The sequence below is a fragment of the Cavenderia fasciculata genome, assembly GCF_000203815.1.
Source record: "Cavenderia fasciculata unplaced genomic scaffold Scf_ET2XIPL01COFD4-5, whole genome shotgun sequence".
NCBI lineage: Eukaryota > Evosea > Eumycetozoa > Acytosteliales > Cavenderiaceae > Cavenderia > Cavenderia fasciculata.
Window position 1 is genome coordinate 923,111 of NW_004457695.1, and position 26,632 is coordinate 949,742.

Sequence of the window (26,632 nt, forward strand, 5' to 3'; positions counted from 1 at the left end):
TCTATCTATTCTATCTATCTATTGTACAATTAATATGCTTATCTAAATATATATATTTGAACAACACTTTAACTACTACTTTCTTTAAATTTAAAATGAACAAAGCAAAGAAACAACACAATGAGATGATGTGAGGACGTCTTGTGCGCACTAACTACGAAATTCCAACCAACCAGCATAAACACCATCTTTTTCCTTTTTTGCAACAACTATTTTTTCGGTTACATGAGTGTTGTGGATTATTATTATTTCTTGATTTTTAGATAAATTAATTAATTAATTAATTATTAAACCTTATTATAAAATAAAGATCTATATGTTTGAGATAAAAAAGATAAGATATCTAAATCATCGACCATGGAATTCATTGACGCCCACTTTTTAGCGGGCTAATCGTTGATCGACACTTTCTCTGTTTGCAAACCCTTATAATCTGTTTTTCAATGAAACCTTTGGTGTGATTATCGTCGTTGTAGCCGTGATTGCCGCTGAACTGATTCTTGCTCCCTCCCTCCTTTTCCTCATCCATCACAATCCACAATCGATAGCTTATCATATCTATCATCATTCATTTGTTTTCAAGATATATATATATTTATATATTTATACAAAGATAAAGATAAGATAGAAAGATAGATCTGATCAATAGTTAGATTCATAAAGCAGATTCATAAAAAAACAAGAACAAGTGTAAGTGGGTCATATTATTTAAAGTCACACTTCTTTTAGATTCAAAGAACCCCACCACCACCACCTCCACCACCAACACTTATATCATTGCATGATTGCATTGCATTGCATCGCATGATTGTCTGATTCTGTCACCCCCACATATATAATATAATAATAACCTATCACCAATAAAATCAAACACACTTGTATTAATTTTCTGATTGATCATTTTAATACCCACTGAAATCATCCTATCCATCCTAGAGCAATCAAAATATAGTAGTTGTGTGTATATGTGTGTGTGTGTTTTGTCGTTTATGTATGTATCACTACACTATTACAACTTCTAGTCTACTTATACTTTCTTATTGATTTATTTTTGTACGGTTTCATATTACCATAAAAACACAACAACAACAACAACAATCATCATAGACAATCATAGACAAAAGAGATAGATACAAATATATACACATTCATCCTACATATATAGTAAAAAATACTATTATTTTTGATAAAGTGTAATATTAATAATATTATTGTTGTATATATATTCAAGAAAAGAAAGAAAAAAAGAGTTAGAAAGGTATAAAAGTATTGTCTCAAAGTTGAGTGACAGACATGTTTATCTCAACTTTGATATGAACACAACAGATTCAGATTCAGATTCAGATTGATCGACAAATCGAAAGCCACGTGACACCAATTTTTGCAAGGGGATTATTTAGATTTCGATTTCGATTAAGATCGCCACAACCACCTCATTTGTTTGATATCCTTCCACATCACCAAACCAACCCATTTTTAAATGTTGGGGGCAGGCGCTCAAAACCATCCAACCAACTTCTTCTTTTAATTGAATCATTTATCAGAAACAATCTTATCCAACCGCTCAGCAAACAACTTTTTCATCGTTGTTGATCGATCCTCATCCTTGAGTAGAGACTATTCTATTCTTTTGTTTGCTTGTTTGCTTGTTTGATTAATCGATTGAATGTAAAGACGAAAACAAGGAAAAAAATAATCATAAATAATAGAAGAAGTGTAATATTATTGTCTCAAAATCAACAAACCATCTAAACAACCCAATTAATTTGCATTTGTGTGTGTCTATGAATATTTGGAGAAGAGAAGGAAGGAATAAACAACCCAAACAAACAAACAAACAAACAAACGACTTTGACAGAAAAAGTTGAACAGAACACAGCGTAGTAGTGGTGGGTGATGATGGTGTTTCAAGCAAAAATATCAACATACCCTTGGATAGAAAGAGGATAATAATATAAGAGTTATATATTTATATATAATATTTCCTTTATCACCATCGTCATTGCCGTCGCATTGCTCAAATTGGTGATTCTCCTCTCCTTTGCTATAATTAAACATCATCATCATTCATTTGGTTTGAAATTCAACGAGTTCACAAAAACAAACCATTTTAGAAATTATATAAATCAGGAAGGAAATCAACACTATCCCTACCCACCTCCACCACCATCACCACCACCACCACCAACCACTCTCCTTTAATATCAATCCAAACAGCAGACCGATTCATCAACCGATCCATTCCATTTTTCGGGTCACTAATAATAATAATTATAATAGAGTAGGAGTAGTGAACGTTCTAGCTTCACCAGCTTTGGTACTTTATCATTATTATTATCATCATCATCAACATCACCATTAAAATCACAAAACCTTGTTTGTTCTAAATTTAAAAATATATTCATTTTAAAACTATCCCATCCATCCCAACCTTATTTCTTTCGATCAAATATAATATAATCAATCAATCAAATTATTAATATTAATATTCCTTTTTTTAAAAAAATTAAAGTAATTAATTAATTGCACGTTGCACGACTCTCTCCATTGTATCAATATTTATAAATACAAGTTTTTAAAACGACAAGCCAACAACCCAACAAACCAACAAAACAACAGACCAACAACAATCAATTTGGAGAAAAGAAAACCAACCTTTTTTTTTTTAATATTTTTTCTGGATAATCTCCAGTTTTTTTTGGAAAGATGAATAATTTTTCAAGTTTAATTGATCAAATTAGAGATCCACTCCAGATGATATTAATGGATTGTCGAGCGATTGGAGCATTGATATCAAGAGAAGAGGCATTTGAATTCGAGATGGAGAAGACATTGTCCGATTGCTCGCGACTGTTTAACATTGTCAACACATTCCTTTCATTCCATATATTCAAGGATGGCCAGGTACGAGTGGACGGCAGCGGCAACCAATTCGACGCCAACGCCAAGAAATTCTTTCTCGAATCGTTTATACAGGGATGTGTGTCGTTTAGAGCGTCGCTAGTCACCTTCTTGTGCACATCGCGGTCAATCGACCAACTCACCTCTAAACACAACCGAACACTCTACTCGCTGCTTCGAAGCAAGTTGTTTAGCAATTTGATGATGGTAACTGATAGTGCAAGATCTCTAGTTCGGACATGCGAAGTCACCACCACCAATAGCAACATTGGCGGTGATGGCGGTGAAGGATACACAAGCGAATCAGTTTCAATTATTAGTAGTAACTTTTTAGTTCAAATGAAAGCATTGACAGAGACAACTTCAACATTTCCTTCACGCGATATATTTGATATGGTCAAAGTCAATTATACCAAGACTTACAATGCCTTTCTCGAGTTGTTGCGTAGTTGCGTGTTTGATATTTCCCAACACACTGCCAAATTGTCACAATACTGTGACGAGATCCTCGCAACGTCGACCATGCTCTACGAGCGTGCTCCCGAGATTGCCGGCTCATTCCTACATATCCAGGGTAACAATACGTTAGAGACCAATGTCTTTTCGCTGGTTGATACCATCAAAAAGATATTCCCGATCATCTCGCAGTCTGTCAACCGTATCCCGTCGTCCTACCCACTCCCCACCGTCATCCCGCTCATCGACCTCAACAACGAGGAGGAAATAGCCACCGAAAAACAACGCAAAAAAGATTTTGATATTGCCATTCACGAAGTCCAAGTTGAACAACTAACAATCGATGAAAAGAAAGAAGAACAAGAAGAAATGGAAAGAGAAAAAGAAAGAGAAAAAGAAAGAGAAAGAAAACGTGCAATCTTGCAAGATTCATCAATTCCAACCATTAAAATTGAAAGTATACAAGAAGGCCTTGTTGACAACCAATCAAATAATAATAATAATATTAGAAATAGTGGAGATAGTAGTCTTGGAGTTAGTGGTAGTAGTCCAGCTAGTAACTCTGGACAGTCTAGTCCAAGCCCGACAAGATGGGGTATAGATCTTCCAACAATTGTATTGAGCGATTTGTCAGATGATGAAGATGATGCACCCATGATTTGGAGTGTCCCCGTCAATAGTTTTTCATCGGACCCTTTCAACAGCAATAATAGCAACGGTAATCAATCGTCTTCGAATGGAAACAACAGTCCGTCACCATCAACCACACCAAATGACCCATCACCGCGAAACTCCGTGTCAATGCAACCGACCAAAGTCTACAACAGCAAGGATTTTGATATAAACAATCTCAACGGCTCTAAAAAGGGTAGCAAGATTGGATCCATCTTTAAAAACCCATTCAAGAGTAGTTCTTCTGGCAAAGACAAGGATAAAGCGACCAAGTCATCATCTGCATCGGGGTCTCCACCTGGAACACTATCACCACCCGGTTCAGCATCATCATCGTCATCCCCACAATTATCTGCAGCTGGGTCTGCAGGAGCTTCACCCAATCTCAATGGAATGGGATCAGAATCATATAAATCACATTCTTCACCAACTCTTAAACCTCTTTTAAATAATAATAATAACAAATCATCAACAACAACTACATCATCAACGACACCACCAACAACATTGGTACTTATTAACAACACAAATAATAATAATAAGAGTCCATTTGATGAAGAAGATGATGTAGATGCAGATACTTTAGAGATACCAGTTGGATTAAGAGGAAGTGTGTGTGATCCAGCAGTTGTTTTATTCGATCAATGTAAAGACTACTTTGTAGAGGAAATTGGAAACAAGTCAAAGAGATATTCAAATACAGGTGTAGTTGTTGGATTTGATCACAATGAACGTCATATTGCACATTATGCCAATTATTTCTACCAACAAGACCATAACAATTACCTGTGTCGAATCAACGAACTTGGTGGAAACGTCATTATATCGATTAAAAAGGAGGCTGAGCGTGGTGACAATGAGAAACAACATCGTTGTCTCATTCTCACTTCCAACGGACTCGAAAAGCTACTCATCTACAGTGCCAACAACAAGGATGGTAACCTAATCAAAGGTATTCAAAATTATTTGAAACCTATTTGTTCCATCCCTTCATCATCATTTAAACTTGCCAAAACTGATAAAATTTCACCTCATTTATTATCTTTTGAAAAGAATGAAGTATGTAAAAGTATAAAAATAGAATATTAGATAGATAATAATATTAATATTAATATTAATTCTTATTTATAGTTGACAACAAAATATCATTTTTATTTAATATTTCATGGTGAAGGAATGACATCTGAAAAGGACATGTTGAGTAATGAAAGAGTGAGTAAGGAGTTTACAGATTTTTATAATTTCCTTGGAAAGGTTTATCCAATCAAAGGATGGAAAAAATACGCGGGAGGAATGGATACGACTGGAAACGTGGATGGGGAAAGCATTGTCCACTGTGAGACCAGTGCAGGTATAGAAGTAGTTTTACATGTTGCCAATTTAATTCCAGCAGCACGACGCAAAGACCTCATGGCTAAAAATACTATAGTCATTGTTTACCAAGAAGGAAAACAATCTTTAAATCCTTCAATATTTACTAGTCTCAAGAATCGTAAGAGAACAAATATATATATACTCATTTAATATTTATTAATTCCCATTCTACTTTTTTAATTTTGTTTTAGAAATTATTTTCAATGTTAGAAAAGTTAAAGTTGATCCACAATCTGTATATTATAAATTAGGAGTATCTTCACATCAGACTATATCTCCATTTGGACCTTCCATTCAATCACCTCCATACTATAAAAAAGATAATCATTTCAAACAATTTTTATTGACCAAGTGTAAGTCGTCAAACAAACAAACAATCAAACAAACAACATATTGTCGCAAACATAAATACCTAATAACCATTTATTTATTTTCTTATATTTTAGTGATCAACGGAGAAAACTCAGTCTATTCAACTAGTTTACTTAACCAATCATTATCAAATTACAGAGCACAAAAAATTGAAGAAATCATTGTATCTTTGTAAATAATAATAATAATAATATAACTTAATAACTTAATAATAACTTATAATGAAAAATACAAATAATAAATATTTTGTAATTACATGTATGGGTTGTTTCTTAAACAATCCTAATTCTAATCCAATCCAATCCAATCCAATCACAACAACACATAATGGAATGGGATAGGTACTTGTGTATGTGTGTACCTTTATTTGGAAATCGGCTATCCCCATCTTGTTTTACACGCTCACACATCTTTGATCAAAAGACACCAAAAAATCTTTTTCATCGTGACTTTGTTGTTGTTGTTGGACTTTGAATTTATTAATTCATTCATTCAAATCTCTATATTAATATTCATTTATCTATCTTGTATACAATCTAAAAAAGTGATAGATAGAAAGCAAAAGAAAGATATCATAGTTTAGAGACAGAGAGAGAGAGAGAGAGAGAGAGAGAGAAACTACTACTAGAGTTGTATAAACGAGAGTGAGTGGAGGGAATATGAATTTAAAAAAGTCAACTCTTCTCAATTCTTCGTTAAACTCTAGTGGTGTAGGAGTAGCAACTAATAATAATAATAATAATACTATCAACATTAATAAGTTGCCGCATGCTCTACTCATACATATATTACTCGACGTTCATAATGGTATCTTTCCAAGCGAAGACTATCGGTCTTGTTCTTTGGTTTGCAAAATGTGGCGGATGATGACTCCCAAGACACTTAGGACGGTGGTGTTTGCAGGTACAAACGAGCAAGAGACGAGTAGAGGTGTGCGGACGTATCTGCTGGCGCAAGAGTACAACGAGACGTTGGAGCGAGTCATTATACATTCGCCGCCAGCCAGTCATCCGACAGTGGCAATGGTGTTGTCGGCACTGACGACCCCATTCTTTTCAACGGTGCATCAGCGGCTCTATACACCTCCGTTGACTGCGATAGAGCTGTATTCGGTCGAGATCAAGGATACCGAGGTCGACCTACTATGCGATGTTATTGGTATCTACAACATTCGCACGCTGGGACTCAACGGTGTCGGGCTGACCGACAACCAGTTGATTGCAGTTGCACGCGCGCTAAGAGAGAATCATTTCAACCAGCTGGTCGACGTCTCGCTGCCGCACAATCAGTTCAGTAAGGTGGGACTAGAGTTTTTGGTCAATACATTGGTCGAAACGCACCAGTTTAATCACAAGGATGATTTGATGTATAATAGGCCATACTTTTACGGCGGCGGTGTCGGTGGTGGAGGAGGAGACAGCGTGCGGTCGTCAGTAGTGACTGTCAACGGGTTGGCGCAATCTCACATCTCGACAAAGACAACGGTGTCTGGTGGAGGGACTGGAGATACGACAGCTGGGACATTCCAGATAAAGTCGGACAAATACAAGCTCAACCACAAACCAAAGATCAAGAATAATCTAATGACGCTTGATATATCGAGTAACAAGAAGCTTGCGCTAGAGTCGCATCAGATGGTGCAGCTCATATGTAAATTGAAAATGGTGCGCACGCTCAACCTTTCCAACATGTCGTTGACGCAAGAAGGGCTGCATGACCTTGTCCAGGCACTGGGTGCGACGCTGTTTGTGCATTCGATCAACCTGTGTAACGCGGGTATCCACGCACGTGGCGCCGAGGAGTTTGCAAAACTACTGCTCGACAACCAAATGGTTTCACTCGACCTCAGCGAGAACAAACTAGGTTCAGCCGGTCTCAAAGCGATCGTTGGCGCCATCCTCTCCAATTCTTCCATCTCTAAACCTTCTTCAAACCAACCGATCGATGATAATAATGATAATTACAACAATAATAATAATAATAATAATAATAATAATAATAATAATAATAATATTCAACCAGAACAACAATTGGGATTACAAGACTACAGATATTTTACAAAATATAATACAGTGGGACATTTACGTCGACTTTATTTGCGACGTACTAATATTGGATTCGAGGAGTGTATGGTGTTGCGCAATATGATATATACGTGCAAGACGGTCGATACGATAGACTTGTCGAGCAACCAGATCAACGCAGAGTCGGTGGCGCTGATTGGCACGGCGTTGGCGCACAACACGTCCATCACCAGTCTCGACCTGTCGTTTAATATTTTGGGCGAGGGTGGGTGCAGCGAACTAGGCAAGTCGCTGGCCGCAAACACCTCGCTGCGCGAGCTATATCTTCACTGCGTGTCGATGAAGAAAGAGGGTGCCATGGCAATTGCCGACGGTGTCTTTCAGTGTCCGACCATCTCACAACTCTACCTCTCCAACAATGACATTAAAAACCAAGGTTGCAGCGCTTTTGCGAAATGTCTTCGCGCCAATCGCTCGCTTACCTATCTCGATCTATCTTTTAACAATATCTCTGACAAGGGTGTCACCGACGTTCACAAGGCAATCACTGAAGCATTCCAACAACACAGTATCATTCATCTGGATCTATGTGGCAATCAAATCACATCAAAATCCTACAAAAAATATTTAACCTCTATCCTACTTGGTTCATCTGGTATAGGGTTTACAAATGGTAGTAGTTGTACTAGTGGTGGTGGAACGAATGGTAGTGGTGGTGCTGGATCTGGTTCAAAAGAGAATTGTAATTTAATGTAAAGAGAGAGAGAGAAAGAAAGAAAGAAATCCAACAACAATCACAAAATAATAAACTTTATTTATTTAAATTTTTTTTTTTTTTTAAAGAATATGTATTTATGTTTACATGATGAGGATTAAACAATTTAAATTAATGCATGTCACATTGGCAAAGGAGGATCACCAACATCATCAAGACTAAAATTAAAAAGATCGAATTGATGATGGTAGTGATTCTCCTCTACCAATAATGAAGAGAAGAATCCTTTCCATGCAGACCTGATGTGGAAATAAAAAAACAGGGCACGGAAATCTAAACAATACAGGGAGAAAGTAGATAATTATTTGTTCAAACTGTGTGTTGGCAAGATTGATTAAAATTTTTATTGTTTTGTATTTTGTGTTTGTTATTTTGTGCTTAAAATAATTAATTCAAAATAAAATAAACAAAATTATAGAAAAACATAAGATAAAATATCTTTTTGTCTCTGTCTCCTGGTCGACCAAGTTCTGAGTCAGAACTCCAACTTCGCTTTGCTTTCAGAGTGAAAATATCTTACATGTTTGTCTATTTATTCAAGTGATCACTTGGGAGAACTATTATTATTATTATTATAGATAGATAGAGATAGAAAAGGGGGAGAAGGATAATGATAGAACAACTTCCCAATACTATCATATTAAATATCATTAAATCAGTAGACAGCAATGTAGATTTAATATGTCTATTGTCAACTTGTAAAAGGTTATTCTATAACATCATTCAACAATACAATGCTACACTACAATTCAAACATATTCAATACTTTCAAGAGGGTAGCTCACTCTTTATACAAAATGAACAATTGGTCAAGTCATTAAAGAGTTTTCGTCTACAATCATTTAAAAGTCTATTCAACAATGCTCTATCCAATCAAATGGTAGTGTCTGATGATCAAGATAGATTACCATCATTTTGTCATTTCAACTCTTCATCCACTGCTGCTGCTGATAGACTATCACTATTTATATCAACAAACAACTTGGATGATACTATCAGAGCACCATCAACAACAAGATCTATTGACATCACCTGCCACTTAAACAGACCACTACCATCAACTCTATTTCAAGGTATAGAGAATCTTGAAAAGCTTCTCATTTCAAGTGAATACACATCGACAGAGAGAATAATATCTGACAAGTTGCCAGAGACTCTTAAATGCTTTTCAATCTATTACAAGTATCCATCTTGTATTGAAGGAGGAGCAGGAGGAGGAGGAGAAGACTCATTTTTTCCATTGGGAATAGAGAAAATCCATCTCACTGGAAATGATGATGTGACAACATCACTCAACTCTCTTGGTCTCGAGAAACTTGGATCACTCGACACACTGTCTGTTGGACCGGTTGTCATCACGGAATCTCCTCCCTTGTTCATATCCTCCCCATCCCCTCCATCCATTTTACCAAGTTCATTGACATCACTTGATCTTGGAATCAAAGGTAATATCCCATCCGACCTTTTCCAATCACTCGTCTCCCTCGAAGATTTATCAATCAACATGCATCAAAATGGAGACGCCATGTTGAACTTGGACCTCACACATCTCCATGCCTTGAAGAATTTTTCAATGTTTACATCGTGCAGTGAATTATTCACCGATGCTACTATCAAGCTTCCTCTTTCATCGTCGCTCAAATCCATCTTTATCTCTGACTTTTACAAGTTGTCCAATCTTTCAACTCTTTTTTTCCCAACAACCTTGGAAAAACTAGATATGTATTTGGGGCCGACCGATTATGAGACGGTACAGTTACCAAAGTCTCTCACCCGAATCGCCATCTCACCTTGTCAAGTTCCAATACCCGTTGGATTTATTCCAAGTGGAGTAAAATCATTATCAATTTCATCGTACGATTCAAGAGAGGTTGAAATATTACCAGGATCTATACCATCGTCAGTAGAGACTCTATCGCTTATCGGATATGATGGCCCAACGACATCAGAGTATTTCCCAGACTCTATCAAACATCTGACCTGGGATAGACAGAGCACCACTCAAGCGCTCCCACCAGCATTGGAGAAATTACTTTGGGGATATGCCACCAGTATTTCAGGGGATCTCTCTTGTGCGTTGCCATCAACCATTCAACAAATTGAATACCATGGTGTCGTCCAATTCCCCCTACCTCCTTCTCTCACCAAACTAGAATGTCAATTTGATCCAACTTGTCACATTGACAATTCATACTATTCAATTTCAAAGCTCAACTACTGTCAAAAAAAACAACAAGATGGTCCATTATTATTATTACCATCAAATCAAAGAAAACTAAAAATCAATATGGAAGGTATTGTACTTGATGACAAAGATAATCCAAATCATATTAGCAAGTTTAGTTTTAGATTGGATCAAGTGATCAATCAAACAAATATAGAAAAATTAACAATTAATATATATGGAATGACATGGTTTAAAGCAACAATTAAAAGATTAGAAAAAGATAATTCAAGAGTATTGATTGTTGATAACAAATCTTTATTTGGTGGTATCATTAGTCAATCTAGAAATCGTTCAAACAACAATGAATATCCTCCTATTTATCTTTACAACGACAGTAAATTAAATAATATATCTTTACCATCTTGGAGTCATTCACCACTTGGAAATTAAATAATTAAATAAATATTTTAGAAAAAAAAAAAAAAAAAAAAAAAATTCTTTTTGGTATCATAAAAGTTTGTTGGCTGTTTGTGGTTTTGATATTATTAAACCCACATTCCAAAACCTTGAATATAAAAAAAAAATATATCTAAAAAAGAGACACAATTTGTTTGTATAGATCATTATCAATATAAAAATGAAGATTTATCTTTTTGTGTTTACAGTGTTATTGTTGCACTGTTCTCTGTTTGGGGTATCCTTTGCCGTATGTATTTTGAAATAAAATAAAAATACCTAGATCTCATTTCAACTTTTATACTAATTAGATACAAACACTAATCGCCCACCAATCACTCTTTATAATATTTTTTACTATTATGAATTTATAAAAGGAAATACCAACAACTCTTCATGTATTTGGTTATTCTTCCCAATACTCTGCTATCAATATATCAAGTGGAGAAGTCATTGTTAATCAACGCATACCTTTTTCTGGCTCCTGGGTTTAATGGTGTTATGCAACCTTCAGCAGCTGGTGGTAATGAGTTTATTATCCTCGGAGGTAATTATACTAATCTTGATGGAAGTTCATATCTCCCAATCATTTGGACATATAATGTATAGGTATGTCTAAAACAACTATAATTACGATACCTTTAAAAAAAATGGTCTAATATTAATACAATTTTATCTTTTCCATACTATTTTATCTTTTCATTTTTTTTTTGTACAAACAGAATAACTCTCTTGTTCAAAAGTCATTCATAAATAAGGAGGTCTCAGTTTCCAATTTCTGGAATACTATGATGGCAACATATGATTCAATTGACAATATAGTTTATGTGACATCAATGTTGGCAAATTATGATTCTATATTGCTAGCATATGATTTATGTCAACATAAAGTGTAAGTTTGCAACCATACGATATTGTTATTGGTATTGAAGAAAAAAAACATTAGAGCATTGGTTCTATCCTAATTTAAACGTTAATTAAACAAAAAAAATAATTAACATTACAACATTGATTGGGTTAGAAAATCCACACATTGACAATGATCGGAAAGCAGTTCATGATTTAAAAAAAACTATAAATATCATAAAAGACTATTTAAAAGAAAAATTAAACTTTATTTTGTATTTGTGAATTGTTTAGAAATGAACAACGGCAGGTCTATACTTGAGCATTAAACAATTATCATTAGAGGCACTAAAAATAAATAAATAAAAAAATAGGAAATAAAAGGTAAATAACTATAAGAATACTACTACATGATTATATATCTACTCACTTTAACAACATCGAGCCCCCCAATCCCCAGGACGACCCCCAAGAACTATAAATATAAATAAATATATATTAGTATAAAAGGTTATGAAAAGGAATTCCTTGAAACATGCTACTCAAGTGAGTAGATATATAATCAAGTATTATTTAAACTCACTTTCTAATAATCCAATAATCTTGAACTGGATTATATCCAATGACATCGATTACATGGTTGGTGTCAGTGTGAATTGGTTGGCAATTGGCAATACCAGATTTGTAGTTGGACCAGGCGGTGTCTCTGGTGGCAAGGTAGGCAGCAACAGGACCATTCTTTAACTCTTGAATAATGGCATCCTTGGTAGCTGGAATATAATTCCAAGAGGACCACTTTATATGTGGTTTGATGGGATTATCAGTGCAAGTTCCATTATCGGCGAGGTATGGTTGATCAACCTCATATTGAATACCACTTTCTAATAGACCATTGAAAACTCGCCATACAGCTCCTCCTTGACATCCATATGGCTAAAAAAATATTGGACATTATTAATATTAATAAATAAATAAATGTGATGACACATACGAAACATCCGACAGCTTGTTGTTCTGAAAGATCCAATAAATTGGGATCACCACCATTCTTTAGGATGTAACGACTTTTTAGAGAAAAAAAACAAGAAAAAGTTAATTTAAAATTAAATATCAAATTAGATTATTATTTATACATACCTTTCGATTACAGCTACACTTCCAAATGCCCAACATGAACCACAATTAGCTTGTCTACGAACTGGAGGAAGGATACCTTTGGTTCTCCAATCAGTTTCATTTGGATGAGGAGCAGGAGTTGGAGATGGAGTTGGAGGTACGGTAGGAGCTGGAGTAGTTGTTGGCTTTGGAGTTGTGGTTGGTGTTGGAGTGGTAGTTGGTGTTGGAGTAGTTGTTGGCTTTGGAGTGGTGGTTGGTGTTGGAGTGGTGGTTGGAGCTGGTGTTGTTGTTGGCTTTGGAGTTGTGGTTGGAGTAGGAGTAGGGGCTACAACCTTTTGCTTGTATGGATCTACACCTGGAAGTGCACCGGCAGGGTAGTAACTACAAAGAAAAACAGTTTTCAAGAGACCACATTTAGTTGACTTTGCACATGCAAAACTTCTACTTGCATTTGACATTGCCTAAAAAAGAAAAAAAAAAATTAATAAAATATTTCTTTTTTTTTTTTTTTAATATTTATACATTACAGCTAAATAAGGAGTACATTGTTTACCAGGAAGACAAGCTTTATTTGGCCAATCATAAGTTGGAGCAAGATCAATGACAGATTTTAAAGTTTTGTTTAAACTAAATGAAAGTGATGAAGATGATTTCCATTCACTGTACAATCCAAACAATGCACCTGGACTTGAATCCTTTGCACATCCATCAATATGAGCTTGGATTTCAGCTTCAATTGTGGTATTCCAAGTTAATTGTTGGATGGGTGAGTTTGGTTCTGGAACAGCTTCCAATCTCCAACGTCTATGGTGATCGGCTACAATCAGTTTATCTGATTCACTTAAAGGTGCTCCATACAATACTTGAAAGATTGAAATGAATAAAAAGATAGTCGTTAAAATCGTTGAATAATTATTATACTTGTACATTATTACTAAATAGAATAAATAAAATAAATAGAATAAATAAAATAAATAAATAAATAAATTTGTTGTACAACAATGATTGTAGTTTGAATAGTTGAATGGACAACAAAAGGTGTCACCTTCTGGTTCTCGAGTATATCAACAGATATTAAAATGACGAAACAATAAGTATCTATGGGCAGATTTTCAGATTCACTTACTTAATTAATCGTAAAAAATCTACTTGATATCTTTTGAAATCGGGCGCGCCGATTGACTTTTCGCCCAAGGAATGGCCCTTTTTGCAAGGAGGTTAAGATAACCGATTCACTTTGGATTAATTAATTAATTAATCTCAAACACCACCTTCTATAAGCTTTTAATAGATAAAAGAAAGAACAAAGAAAGAATCACCCATCATTTTATCGACAGGTGTTCAGTTGGACAACAACAATCGTCGTAGTTATCATTACACAAACAAACAACAACAATGTACAAACTATTTATTTATTTATTACTTACCGTTTTGTTGGCTTTAACAGCCACCACTAGTCAAGCACAACAACCAAGCGATGGTCAACTCTACTCTGCATTTGAGAATTGGATGCAACTCTACGAAATTTCAATCCCTGCTGATCAATTACAACAGAAATTTCAAATCTTTAAGGTAAATAAAGCTAACTTTATATTCACATTGAATTGAATGATTAATTAATACGTAACTCTTACATTTTCTTTTATATTTACTTTTACTTGCATTTTATAGGAAAATATAATTAAAATAGCAGAATTAAATTCAAATCATTCAGATGATGTAGTTGATATTGAATTGGTGTATCCAGAGGAATCAGCAACACAGTCTAGATCATTGTTGGCAATTGAAGAGGCTGAACCAACCATTTCATATCCATCGATGGACCAACCGACCTACTCTGTCAATGAATTTAGTCAAATGACGACCGAAGAGTTCTTGTCAATGAACACTGGTTTCGATGGAACCGAGTTTGTTGCACCAGCTGCCACTCTTGCCGTCTCGACCATTGCCGCCATAGCAGCCGGTTCTGCATTCTTGGCAGGTACCGCTGTAGCCACCACCGTCATTGTCAAGAAACACTTGAATAAAAAGAAAACAGAACCAGTGGTCGAGGAAAAAGAAATTGAAATGGAAGAACAAGTACCCAAAGAAAGAAGAAAGACATTGATTGATATCTTTAGATTCCATCCAAAGAATAGTCATCAATCTATTACTGCCAGAACTCCATCTTCTACTAGTTCCTAAATTAAATTATATTTAAATTAAATTAAAATATATTAATTATTGTTTCAAACAACAAAACAATGATCATTCACATGTATCCTGTCTACCTACCTATTTATTATTATGAAAAATAAAACAAACAAATCAGTTATTTTAATTTTCAATTACTTAATTTAAATTTATGGTTTAACATTACGAGTATTGATAATAATTGATTGTTGCTGTTTAAATTCTAATTGATTACTGTTTTGATTTGTTTTCAAGTATGTATTTATAATGTTGATGATTTCAGTATCTTTGAATCCAAGATAAACGAGTTCGATGGATGGACTGTTGGCAATTGCATCCAAGAATAGTTCCCAACTATCACATGGACCATTTATCGATTGATTTGAAAATTCATAGTGCAAATGAATGGTTTTAAGGGATTTACTCTTTTGAATGAACCGAGTGAGTTGGATAATACAGGCTGTATCGAGTTTAATAGTGAAAAGGGTTGGTAACGAACCACTATGATTGAAAATACAGTCCAATACATCATCACACGTTTCAGAACTAATATTTAGTTCCAATGATTCCAACATTGGTGGGATTAATGCCTTTTCTTTGATTGAGAATGGAGGACTGTCACAAACATCTAGATAGAGGTCTTTGATTGGAGAAGAGGGAGACGATAAAAAGTGGATACATTCTAGTGTTGAAAGACTGTATTGAGCAACTGTATGAACCGAGTTGGCTTGTACAAAGTCATAGTATGATTGTGAACACATTTGTGTTGGGTCCCATACTATAAGCTCACGTATCGTTTTCGGTAATAGATGGAATGGATATGATTGGACGGCTGAATCGTATGGAGGTTGGTATTGGTACTGTTCACCCCAACATAACTTGGTGAGAGTACTACGTGGTATACTTGAAAATATCATGTCCATGTCTAAATTGGGACAATCACCAATATCCATTGACAATGACTCTAGACTATGACAATTCTCCAATACACTACATATATATTGACTTGTTCTCTTGTAGAATGTTATATGTAACTCTTTTAAATGATTGAATAGGTAGAGTGGTACAGCTACATTATAAATAAACATTGTAGTAAGAGTTGGAATAGGTCCTCCAACTCGAGAGAAGTGACTGACCCAATTACTTAGTTCACTCCTACCAAAATACAATGTTGTTGTCTTTTTTATAATTGATTCTGTAAACCACTGTAAGTGACTGTCTACGTATTGTTTGTTGATGGCAGTGACTTTACTCGATGCATCATCAATCATAAGCTTGACTTTATTGTGATGACCATCACCTTCACCAGCTGACAATAGGCATAGATCATTTTCATAGTGTTCTCTGTACTCTTCAAGTTTGATCATATTTATTTGAATACACCAACTAACAATATCATTCAATGATCTCCGAGTTGCATATCTCCAAGCTTTTGATACACCTGCAATATTATACACATCTTTAATCTTGAATGCCTTGTATCTATCATGTCGATAATTACATAATATATAAATAATCTTTGATTCTATTATCCATGGTAATCTATTTGTAACTACTATATCATTATTATTATGTATCTCGAGCATTATGAAATGAACAAAGTAAAAAGGTGAAGTTCATCTTTCATACTTGTTCATTTTCAAAACTACTTTTCTTTTCTTTTTTAAAAGTAATAATACTAATACTTTTTAATTTAATTTATAATAATGTACAAAATATATTACAGGTTGTTAGTTTATTTATTTACAAATATATGATTTGAAAGAAGAGGACGGAGGATGGAGGAAAATTATTTTAATTAATTAAAATTAAAATTTAAATAATATTTAAATGATGGGGGATGGATGTTTGGGTTGTTTGATTGTTTGATTGTTTGTTTGTTTGTTTGTTTGATTGGTTAGAGTTTAATTTGATCAAAATGGACAATGAGAGATTTGAAGGGAATGTTTGAATTGATTGTAAAAATGGCTGTGAACCAAATCGGATTTCATGAATTGGAATTCAATGATGCAAATTAATTTAAAGAGCATCCAGTAGAACGAGATACTGGTCATGAGACTAATGTATATTGGTGAGAGACTGGACAAGTAGTAGAGACAGAGGAACGACGACCATGTCAGTGTGAGGTAGATGAATCGATGCATCTGCTTGTTAAAGATGGCCAGGTACTTGAATGTCACGTCGAATGTGGCGATGAGTAAAAAGTTCCAAATGGTAGTTGGCATGATCGATCTAAAGTATATGGACGGTACACCAAATAGTACTGCCATGATGAGATAACATTGTTTGTATCGTTGCAATTCATAGGGTATAAAGTTAAAGGTCAATTCAAACCATTTCGAGGTATGATATTCTTTTACAATTTTGGTTTGCTCGGTGCTGTACAATGGCTCGTTGGCCTTGTTACCAATAAAGTAAAGGAATCCATACTGCACGATCAGATTCTCTCTTCCAACACTCTCCTTTAGAATCTTGTCAATTCGTTCGACAAATCCATTCTCAATCATCACTGGATGAATATCCCTACGTATCTTTGACAAATTAGACAATAGAGTTATTAAATGGTACCGACTAAGAATAGATATTTCATCACCATCAATTAAATCTACAATCTCTTTAAATGGTATATCTCCTACATCTTTAACTAAAAACAAAATAATAAGAATATTAAATAGACTATTATTATTAATATTTTGGATACAATATACTCTACTCTTGCTACTCTACTGTGAGTGACATACATTGAGGTAAAAGATGATTCATTAATTCACTACAATCATACATTAGACAATTGGAATATTGTATGTCAAAGTAATCGGATACTTGTTTATCGGTCAATGGTATCTTGGGAGTCATTTTATTCCTCCAAATGAGTTCACCGCGTTTGAGGATATTGATGAGTTTGAGTACATTGTCTCGTGTGGCCAACAATCTACACAACTTTATATTTTCGTGTGCATTCTCTTTGAGTATACTAATATAGGGTGTTGACACATCGAATGGTTCCTGTTCCAATACCATATCGATTAATTGTATTCCATTTTGTATTGAACTCTCAATATATTTGTCTCTATCACATTTTAAAATGGCAAACCAAACTAATAGAATAGAATATTAAATTAATAAATATTAATAAGTATAAGAGTACTACTTCTTGCCAATAACTGATATGTGTATACATACATAATACTGATAAGAGTGCAACTATACAGATACAAACTATAATGTCAACTATTGATATGGATATGTGAATCAATTGAAACATTTTAAAAAAAAAGCTTTAGCTTAAGCTTGTTTGTTCAAACAAAAAAAGGATTGGGGAAAGAGATAATTCTAATAAGTAATAAAAGAAGGGAAGGAAGGAAGGAAGGAAGGAACAGTGAGCTAGTGGATGAGTGAGAGATAGATATTGAACAAAAAAAAGGGATTCTTTTTACAACATTATCATGGTTCTGACTCTACTGTCTCTCTCTCTCTCTCTCTCTCTCTGTCTATGTTTGTTTGTTTGTGTGTGTGTTGGTTTAAATTATTTGTTTGTGTACGATGTGGTTGTAAGTACTACTGTGGGAGGGGTGGGTAAAGTAGGTGGGTAAGGTATGTATAGGGGAGTTAATTCGAAAATTATCTATATAAAGAAGATTGCTTTATATATCTAAACTATAAATATAACAATAATGTATAATGTATGTGATTGCAAAAGGAAGATAAAGTAAAGGATCACTCAGAACAACTTTGTGTTTGAACTTTCTTTCTTCTTCCTCAAGTCATTTGGTTGGGAGGGATGATAACTAAATTGGGCTTCACAATGTGTTGTCTCCTGTGATCTCGCATTCAAAATGGGCAGATTTATTTATAAACATGGTCGCGGCAATAAAAAAAGATTGTTGGGAAATTCAAAAAGGAAAGGAAATTTCTATTTCGGGATCATTCTGCATCCATTACCCAATTGAATTGAAGAAATAAATAAATATTATAAATATATTTAATACTAGTTAGGGTACAAAAATACAATGAGTAGTTTGAAACTACGATGAATGATTTATGATTTAAAAAATAAAAAAATGAACTTTGTAAATATATTGGCGCGAACTTCAAGGTCAGGTTGAGTTATTAAGTTCATTTTGAAGAATACTAGAGATAGAGAGTAGTAGGAGAATATTATTGTTCGAGTGTATATATATATATATATATGTATGTATGTTTGTGGTAGATTATCATGTCAGGTATAGAGTATTTATATACATGCAAACCAGTAGAGGATGATCAGCTGAATAGCTATCGCATCATTCCCAACCCTCTCTCCAACTTTCCTCTTTGTTCATCGTTGATCAATCAATCTTTTGTTGATGAACACCAGATATCTTGGTGTGATAGATCTGTAGCATCAGGATCGTTAGTGACAAGAGGAGTAGGAGGAGGAGGGGACTGTATCACATGGTCTTCACCATCCAACTTTGGTGTCATTAAAAAGAAGTTTAGTGTATCAAATACAACTAGTAGTTCTTCATCTTCTTCATCATCATCATCTTCTTCATCAACAGGACAAATCAAACAAGTGTCATGGATTAGATTACCATTTCATAATTGTTCAACTAATACAACAAATACAACTAAAAATAATAATGAAGATAGTAATCAATTTATTTGTATATTACTATCACAATCTTTAAACATTCACAATACTATTGGAAAGAGTTATACCATTTCATTGCCATGTGCGATAAAGTCTATTTGGCCAACACCATTTGGAATGCTGTTGGAACGTGCTAGAATGGATCATCTGGGGATGGACAGACAATCACATTTAGACAAACCTACTCTATTCTCTATTCATCATCCTCTTGAGGAGGTTAAACCCATCCTACTTTTACTGGAAGAGGGTGAAGAAGAAAAGAAACATAATGTAACTACTGTCCAAGACAATAACGATGACGACTACCAATCAACCTCAAGGCTAGAAGAAGAGGATTCTTCTATGCTTGCACCTTTAGTATCGTTCTTTTACGATATCTCATACTCGATTGTGTACAGTGACGCAAATTACCCAATCATGGTGGCCTATAAACACGACACGCGTCACCATGTGGTCTACCAGATCAAATCAAAGGCACCAGCACCTAAAACACTCGATTCGCTCGTACCTCCACCCGATGAGGCGTCTCCGGGCCACCACAGACGTCGTCTTGACGAGACTGTCGAACGTAGCTACATTGACGATATGAATGAGGGACACTACCTCGACAGCGACATTGTAGTCTGTGAAATTATGCGTTACCAAATACCAGACAGTCAACCAAACGACACTATATTCATCACATTGGATGATACTCGGTCCCCAATCCTTTGCATTCAAAGTCTTTTCACTCTATACTGTTATTCTATCATAACCTCCTCGGGACACAACAACAACAACAACAACATTCAATTAAAACAACAATTCACAATCCCAAATATTCAATCTTCAAGTCCAATTCACATTAATCAATTTTATAATAATTTGAATAGTAATAATAATAATCAACATCAACAAAAACAAAGAATGACACATATAGCAGCATTGGATAAAATAACAAATAGATTAGTTATATATTGGGGATCATTTCAAATTGCTAGTTATTCATTACCAAAAGGTACAACTAGTATAAAGGATCCAGTTGGAAATCATCTTACTCTAGTCAATAGTTTCACTGGAAACGAGGAAAGATTCAAAATCAATATGATTGTTAGTATGATTGTATCGGATTGTATGTCATCTTTATCATGTTTTTTGGATAAACAAACTACTAGTTTTATATATCAACAATTAAATTTGGAACAACAAAAAGGAAATAATAATAATAATAATGATAAAATAGATTTAAAATCAAAACAAATCATTCAACAAGATTTATTTTTTAATTTTATAATTTATTTAATTAATCAAAATAGTAATAATCAAAATAATAATAATAATAATAATAGTAGTGATAATAATATAGATGGAGTTGAATCAGATTGGGAATATTTATTATCATCCAATTTACATAAATCAAATCATTTTTTATCAACTTTTAATCCTCCTCCAAAACTTTTCAACAACAACAAAATAACAAATAATAATAATAACATGTTTAAAGATATTAATTTAAAATGTGATCCATTTAAAATATTATTAGCATTACAATATCAATATGAAGAGTATAAAATTATGACTTTTCATAATAATAATATGAAATGGTTATTAAATTTAAATTCAAAAATTGGTAAGTCAAACATAAATATATATATATATATTATCTAAAACTATTTATTAATTAATTTTTTTTTTTTTTAGCAATAATATTAAAATTAAAATCATATATTGAATATTATAAAAAAGAAGGAGCTATTATTGATAATAATGATAATATTCAATTTGATGATAATAATTCTAATGTACCACCATCAATTTATAAATATGTATTATCATGTTTAAATTGTAAAAATGGTAAAAGTAATATTTTAGATCATGGATTTGATAGAAATATTATTTTTGGAGTACCTTTATTCAAATGGTTACCGATTGTCATTAAAATATTCTATTTGATTGGTCAACAGGCTAGTCAAGAGGATATTGTATTGTGTGCCATCGAGAATGGAATATGTTTGGATGATTTGGATGCTTTCCATCTTGGTTTTGCCATTCCATTGCTAGAGGCAATTAGAGCGTGTCGGTCAACACCACCAACCTACTGGCCATTAGAAGGCTATACTTTAATTGGTAGACAAGATCTAGTTAACCATTATTACCAGCAATCTGCTACTGTAATTTCAACAGATCAACAACAACAACTAGACCACAACATCAATTTTAAATCATTGTTTAAAACAAAATCATCAACTTGTTTGGGAAAACAAATTACAGCATTGCGATTTAGTAGTGATAGACGAGTTGAAGAAGCAACAAGGTTATTAGATTTCAGTAACAAGATTATATTGTATCAGACACAAGAGGCTGGTGTAAGCGATCACGACTATCTCCAAGACTTGCGTGACAAGTTGGTGTTGGCGTGTCAGCGGTCGCTTGCGTTGCCAGTTGGCGCGTCGATGTTGACGATTGGCACGTCGTTGTCCATGTTGGCAGAGACGATTGATATTGCACCGATTTGTACAGCTGGACAGATTGCAGGTGCCAAGACGGGTGGAGGTGTTGCTTTGGAGCAGGGTGTGCTCGGCGCAGACCAGCTGTCGTGGCCACTATTCCACAGCGGTGTGGCAGCAGGTCTCAAGATTATCAACACCAACATTTACGATGACAGTATGGGAGGGTCGGTCGTCGACAATAGCGGACTGACCAACACGTGGATCGTGTATAACCGTCCGTTAGAAGGACCGGCTCATTCTGGATTACTCCTCGCACTCGGCCTACAAAAACGTCTCTCTTCACTTGCCTTTACAAAGGTGTACGAGTATCTCAGCTACGGACACCAACTCACTTCAGTCGGACTGCTACTCGGCATTGCATGCTCGAAAATGTCGACCATGGACATGTCTGTTGCCAAGGTACTGTCAGTCCACATCCCCTCACTCCATCCACCCTCCTCGATTGACCTCGAGTTACCTAGCTACGTACAAACTGCCGCTGTCATGGGAATGGGACTTCTCTATGCCGGCACATGTAATCGTCGTATGAGTGAAGTTTTACTCGGCGAAATATCGCGTACACCAAACTCCTCCTCCTCCTCCTCTAGTCCAAGTCCTGGAAATGAAAGATCACTCATGATGGATCGAGATGGGTACGCTCTATCTGCCGGTATAGCATTGGGGATGATCAATCTTGGAAAAGGTGGTGGTGTCGGTGGTGAGGGTATATCTCTTGATCTTGAAAACAGATTAAAAGTTTTAATCAACTATCAATTCAACTCTAAAAATCAACAACAAAAGTTTGGAAATCAATCCAACAATGGTTCAAAAAAATCATCTTCCTCTTCTTCTTCTTCTACTTCTTCAAATTTTGCATCAAAATCAAATATACTTTATGAAGGAAATGCATTAAATCATGATATTACAGCACCAGCTTCAATATTGGCTTTATCTTTGACATATCTCAAAACAAATGACACCAAGATTGCATCACATTTGGATATTCCAGAATCAGTATATGGGTTGCAGTACATTCGTAGTGACTTGTTGCTTCTTAGAACACTTGGAAAGTCGCTGGTGATGTGGGATTCGGTTGGATCAGATTTGAATTGGGTGATTGCTCAAGTACCAAAGACTATATTAGAAGTGATTAATATTAGAAAGCAGTCTAAATTGATGACAACTGTCTCTTTTTCGTCACTAGCCAACCAACCATTTATTATTCATCCACCAAGACACCAAGATGACGATGTTCAGTTGTTTGTGTTGGCATTTATCAATATTGTGGCAGGTGCATGCATGTCGATTGGATTAAAGTATGCAGGATCAGCCAACAAGGATGCATTCAAGACACTGTTGGATATGACCGACACGTTGTATCGATTCCAACAACACCTAGTCAAATGTTCACATCAGAGTCAGAGACAACGTCGTCGTCTGCTACTTGCCAAGGACGGTAATGCAAAAACGATGCCGTCATTGGTAGTCGACCAACTACTCGACGACAAGACTATGCGAATCACCAATGAAACTGCGTTGGATGTGTGTGCAATCGCCATGTCGATGGTGATGGCTGGCACGGGCGACTTGGACGCACTGACCATGCTGCGATCGATTCGGTCACGTGTCGGAAAGGAAATAACGTATGGCAACCACATGGCCATCGGTATGGCCGTCGGCCTGCTCTTTCTCGGCGGTGGACAGTACACACTGTCGACAGGCAACATTGCCATTGCATCGCTCGTCACTGCATTCTACCCGAAATTCCCAATGTCGTCAACCGACAATCTCTACCATCTCCAAGCGTTCCGTCATCTCTACTATATTGCCGTTGAACCGAGATGTCTTGTCACACTCGACGTTGACACGTCCACTCCATGTCACGTACCCGTCGAACTCGATGTATGGGGAGACGACGGCAAAGAGTCGTACGAGACTATTAGCAAGGTGACACCGTGTCTCTTGCCACAATTTGAACGCATTAAATCTATTCGTGTATCTAGTCCACGGTACTGGTCAATTGGATTCAAATCACATGAATCCCAACCCAAACAAAACCCAATTGTCATTACCAAACATCCAATCATCAATGTCAAACGAAAGATTGGACATTTACCATATAGTGAAGATCCAGAAGGTTTCAAATCACTGGTAAAATCACTTCCCAATGCTTCTTTAGAGTATAGTTTATCTGGTGGCCAAAACAACAACAACGCTACCACCACCACCAATACTACACATCTATACCAAAACAATGATGATATATCAAGTAGAAAGAAACAAAGTAAAGAAGATATATTAAAAGTATTTTCAGCCGATCCAAGTGTAATCTCTTTTGCTCAATATTTTTGTAATACCAATAGTGGGGATGGAAATGACAATACATCACTCTTGTTTGAATGTATTGCACATGACAAACCAGAAATGCTAGCAATCTATCAACAACTATCATCAATTCTTGCCAATTTAAAATACCATTCACAATGCTCTCTTACCATGTCAAACCTTCGTATCATCTTGCAATACTATGATCGATTAAATAGAATGAAACAAAATCAACAAAATTTATCATTAATTAAATCATCCTATTTAATGGCATTTGAATCTAGGATTGATAATTATTTTGATAAAAATAATCAAAATAATAATAATAATAATAATAATAATAATAATAATAATAATAATAATAATAATGGATATTCTTCATTTTATGATCTTCCATCATCATCGCAACAAATGATAGAAAATGGTAATCTAAAAGAGAAATTTGATCAATTCAATTATTATACTGTTGGAAAATTAATCAATTAAAAATATTTTGAATAAACAAAAATTCTACAGTCGAATCATTTTTTATAAATAGGAGGTCTTTTGGAATCATTCAAATCAGAATTTTTAAAATACTCATTAGAGAAGTTGCAATCGTTCGCAATGAACGCTAAACATTCTCTTACTTTGCGCTGCTTGCAACCAAATTTCCAAAGGAAAGTTGATTGTTATTATCTATTTCAAAGCTGATGATTTTCAAATTGAACTGGTTTCAATTCAATTTTAAATCAAGTGAGGCATATAATAATAATAATTCAACAACAAAATTTTAATTTAAAGATATAAAAATTGAATTGAATAATACATTGTATGCTGAGAGAATCTACTTTGTTGTATTTTTTTGAATATTTCATTGTATTTTTTTTTTGTCTATATATCTATAATAATATAATGTAGTAGAGATCCCAATGAATATCAAAAAGACAAATATAATACCTATATCATTATCATGTTTGGTAAAGTGCAAGTTGTTGTACTTCTAGCTTACAAAAAAAAAAAGTAAATATAAATAAAGAATTAATTAATTCTACTTCAGAGTGAGAGAGAGTAGTCAAAAGGATAATAATAACAATAATAATAATAATAATAATGACTCAAGGTTGATGGATGGTTTAGGTACCAAAGTCAGATATAGAATGATCATTGTGATGATAGTTACTTCTACTCTATAGATTTCTAAAAGAGTAGATTCTCCTCCGACTTGTCTATAAATTATTAATACAAACTTTTTGTGTCTCTTAATCTGCACAATCTAGTCTAAAAAAGGAAATCGATAGTCATTGTTTTTAACTTTTTAAGCCTCTTTGCATCAAGGACAATTTTTCAATGGAGCGCAGGTATCAATTCTTTGGTTGCGTTTTTCAGACTGACAATCGAACAATGGAACGGACATCATCACAATGGCGATTTGGCGTCTTTATGAGAGAATCGTGTGAAGACGTTGGGTTGTTGCTTATTTTCCCTCGATAGTGAACATGCTGACGACACAAAGAAGAAGAACGCAAGAGGGAAGCCGTTGTTTGGTTGGTGGGTGGTTGCAGATAGTAGGGGTGCAGTTACTCGCGACATTTGATTTTTTTTTGGTTTTTTCAATAATATTTTTTCAGGATCTCTCTTAAACAATAATGATGAACCGAGTCACAATTTCCATTTTTAGACAAGTTTTCAATTTCATGATGAGATCTATATATATTTATATTTTTAAATTGGTCATTGACCAAACCAACCAAGAAGAATGATAATGTTGTTATAACAACAAATTATTAAATTAATTTAATTAATTTTTAATCGTTTTTCTTAATCTTGTATAAATAATTTGAAAAAGAACTCTTTAGAATTTTAAATTCATTCACCTCTTTTTTTTTTGTTTAA

General features: G+C 34.5%; 8 protein-coding genes across 8 annotated transcripts; 5 read left to right on the forward strand and 3 right to left on the reverse strand.

Moving 5' to 3' along the window:
- Positions 1-95: 95 nt before the first annotated feature.
- On the forward strand, positions 96-8,736 carry DFA_07948 (RapGAP/RanGAP domain-containing protein; the record flags this gene model as incomplete). The annotated part of the gene is made up of 11 exons (XM_004355389.1): positions 96-130; positions 1,237-1,258; positions 2,281-2,376; positions 2,707-5,088; positions 5,161-5,521; positions 5,595-5,756; positions 5,850-5,946; positions 6,359-6,407; positions 6,450-7,141; positions 7,625-8,551; positions 8,643-8,736. 11 exons carry the CDS (start codon positions 96-98, stop codon positions 8,734-8,736), a joined length of 4,917 nt encoding a protein of 1,638 aa, XP_004355441.1.
- Positions 8,737-9,184: 448 nt separating this feature from the next.
- Positions 9,185-12,178, forward strand: DFA_07949 (uncharacterized protein; the record flags this gene model as incomplete). Its single annotated transcript, XM_004355390.1, has 5 exons — positions 9,185-11,135; positions 11,361-11,451; positions 11,575-11,800; positions 11,920-12,089; positions 12,130-12,178. The coding sequence occupies 5 exons, from the start codon at positions 9,185-9,187 to the stop codon at positions 12,176-12,178; spliced, it is 2,487 nt and encodes an 828-aa protein (XP_004355442.1).
- Positions 12,179-12,333: 155 nt separating this feature from the next.
- On the reverse strand, positions 12,334-14,088 carry gmsA (gamete and mating-type specific protein A; the record flags this gene model as incomplete). The annotated part of the gene is made up of 6 exons (XM_004355392.1): positions 12,334-12,391; positions 12,474-12,518; positions 12,627-12,976; positions 13,035-13,107; positions 13,181-13,620; positions 13,687-14,088. 6 exons carry the CDS (start codon positions 14,086-14,088, stop codon positions 12,334-12,336), a joined length of 1,368 nt encoding a protein of 455 aa, XP_004355444.1.
- A 466-nt stretch (positions 14,089-14,554) lies between these two features.
- Positions 14,555-15,343, forward strand: DFA_07951 (uncharacterized protein; the record flags this gene model as incomplete). The annotated part of the gene is made up of 2 exons (XM_004355394.1): positions 14,555-14,731; positions 14,831-15,343. 2 exons carry the CDS (start codon positions 14,555-14,557, stop codon positions 15,341-15,343), a joined length of 690 nt encoding a protein of 229 aa, XP_004355446.1.
- A 158-nt stretch (positions 15,344-15,501) lies between these two features.
- DFA_07952 (uncharacterized protein) lies at positions 15,502-16,917 on the reverse strand (the record flags this gene model as incomplete). The annotated part of the gene is made up of 1 exon (XM_004355397.1): positions 15,502-16,917. The coding sequence occupies one exon, from the start codon at positions 16,915-16,917 to the stop codon at positions 15,502-15,504; it is 1,416 nt and encodes a 471-aa protein (XP_004355448.1).
- Positions 16,918-17,249: 332 nt separating this feature from the next.
- On the forward strand, positions 17,250-17,611 carry DFA_07953 (uncharacterized protein; the record flags this gene model as incomplete). Its single annotated transcript, XM_004355399.1, has 3 exons — positions 17,250-17,276; positions 17,359-17,394; positions 17,489-17,611. 3 exons carry the CDS (start codon positions 17,250-17,252, stop codon positions 17,609-17,611), a joined length of 186 nt encoding a protein of 61 aa, XP_004355451.1.
- A 261-nt stretch (positions 17,612-17,872) lies between these two features.
- DFA_07954 (uncharacterized protein) lies at positions 17,873-18,596 on the reverse strand (the record flags this gene model as incomplete). Its single annotated transcript, XM_004355401.1, has 4 exons — positions 17,873-17,902; positions 17,941-17,975; positions 18,073-18,429; positions 18,515-18,596. The coding sequence occupies 4 exons, from the start codon at positions 18,594-18,596 to the stop codon at positions 17,873-17,875; spliced, it is 504 nt and encodes a 167-aa protein (XP_004355453.1).
- Positions 18,597-19,547: 951 nt separating this feature from the next.
- Positions 19,548-25,243, forward strand: anapc1 (anaphase promoting complex subunit 1; the record flags this gene model as incomplete). The annotated part of the gene is made up of 2 exons (XM_004355403.1): positions 19,548-21,573; positions 21,645-25,243. The coding sequence occupies 2 exons, from the start codon at positions 19,548-19,550 to the stop codon at positions 25,241-25,243; spliced, it is 5,625 nt and encodes a 1,874-aa protein (XP_004355455.1).
- Positions 25,244-26,632: the final 1,389 nt, after the last annotated feature.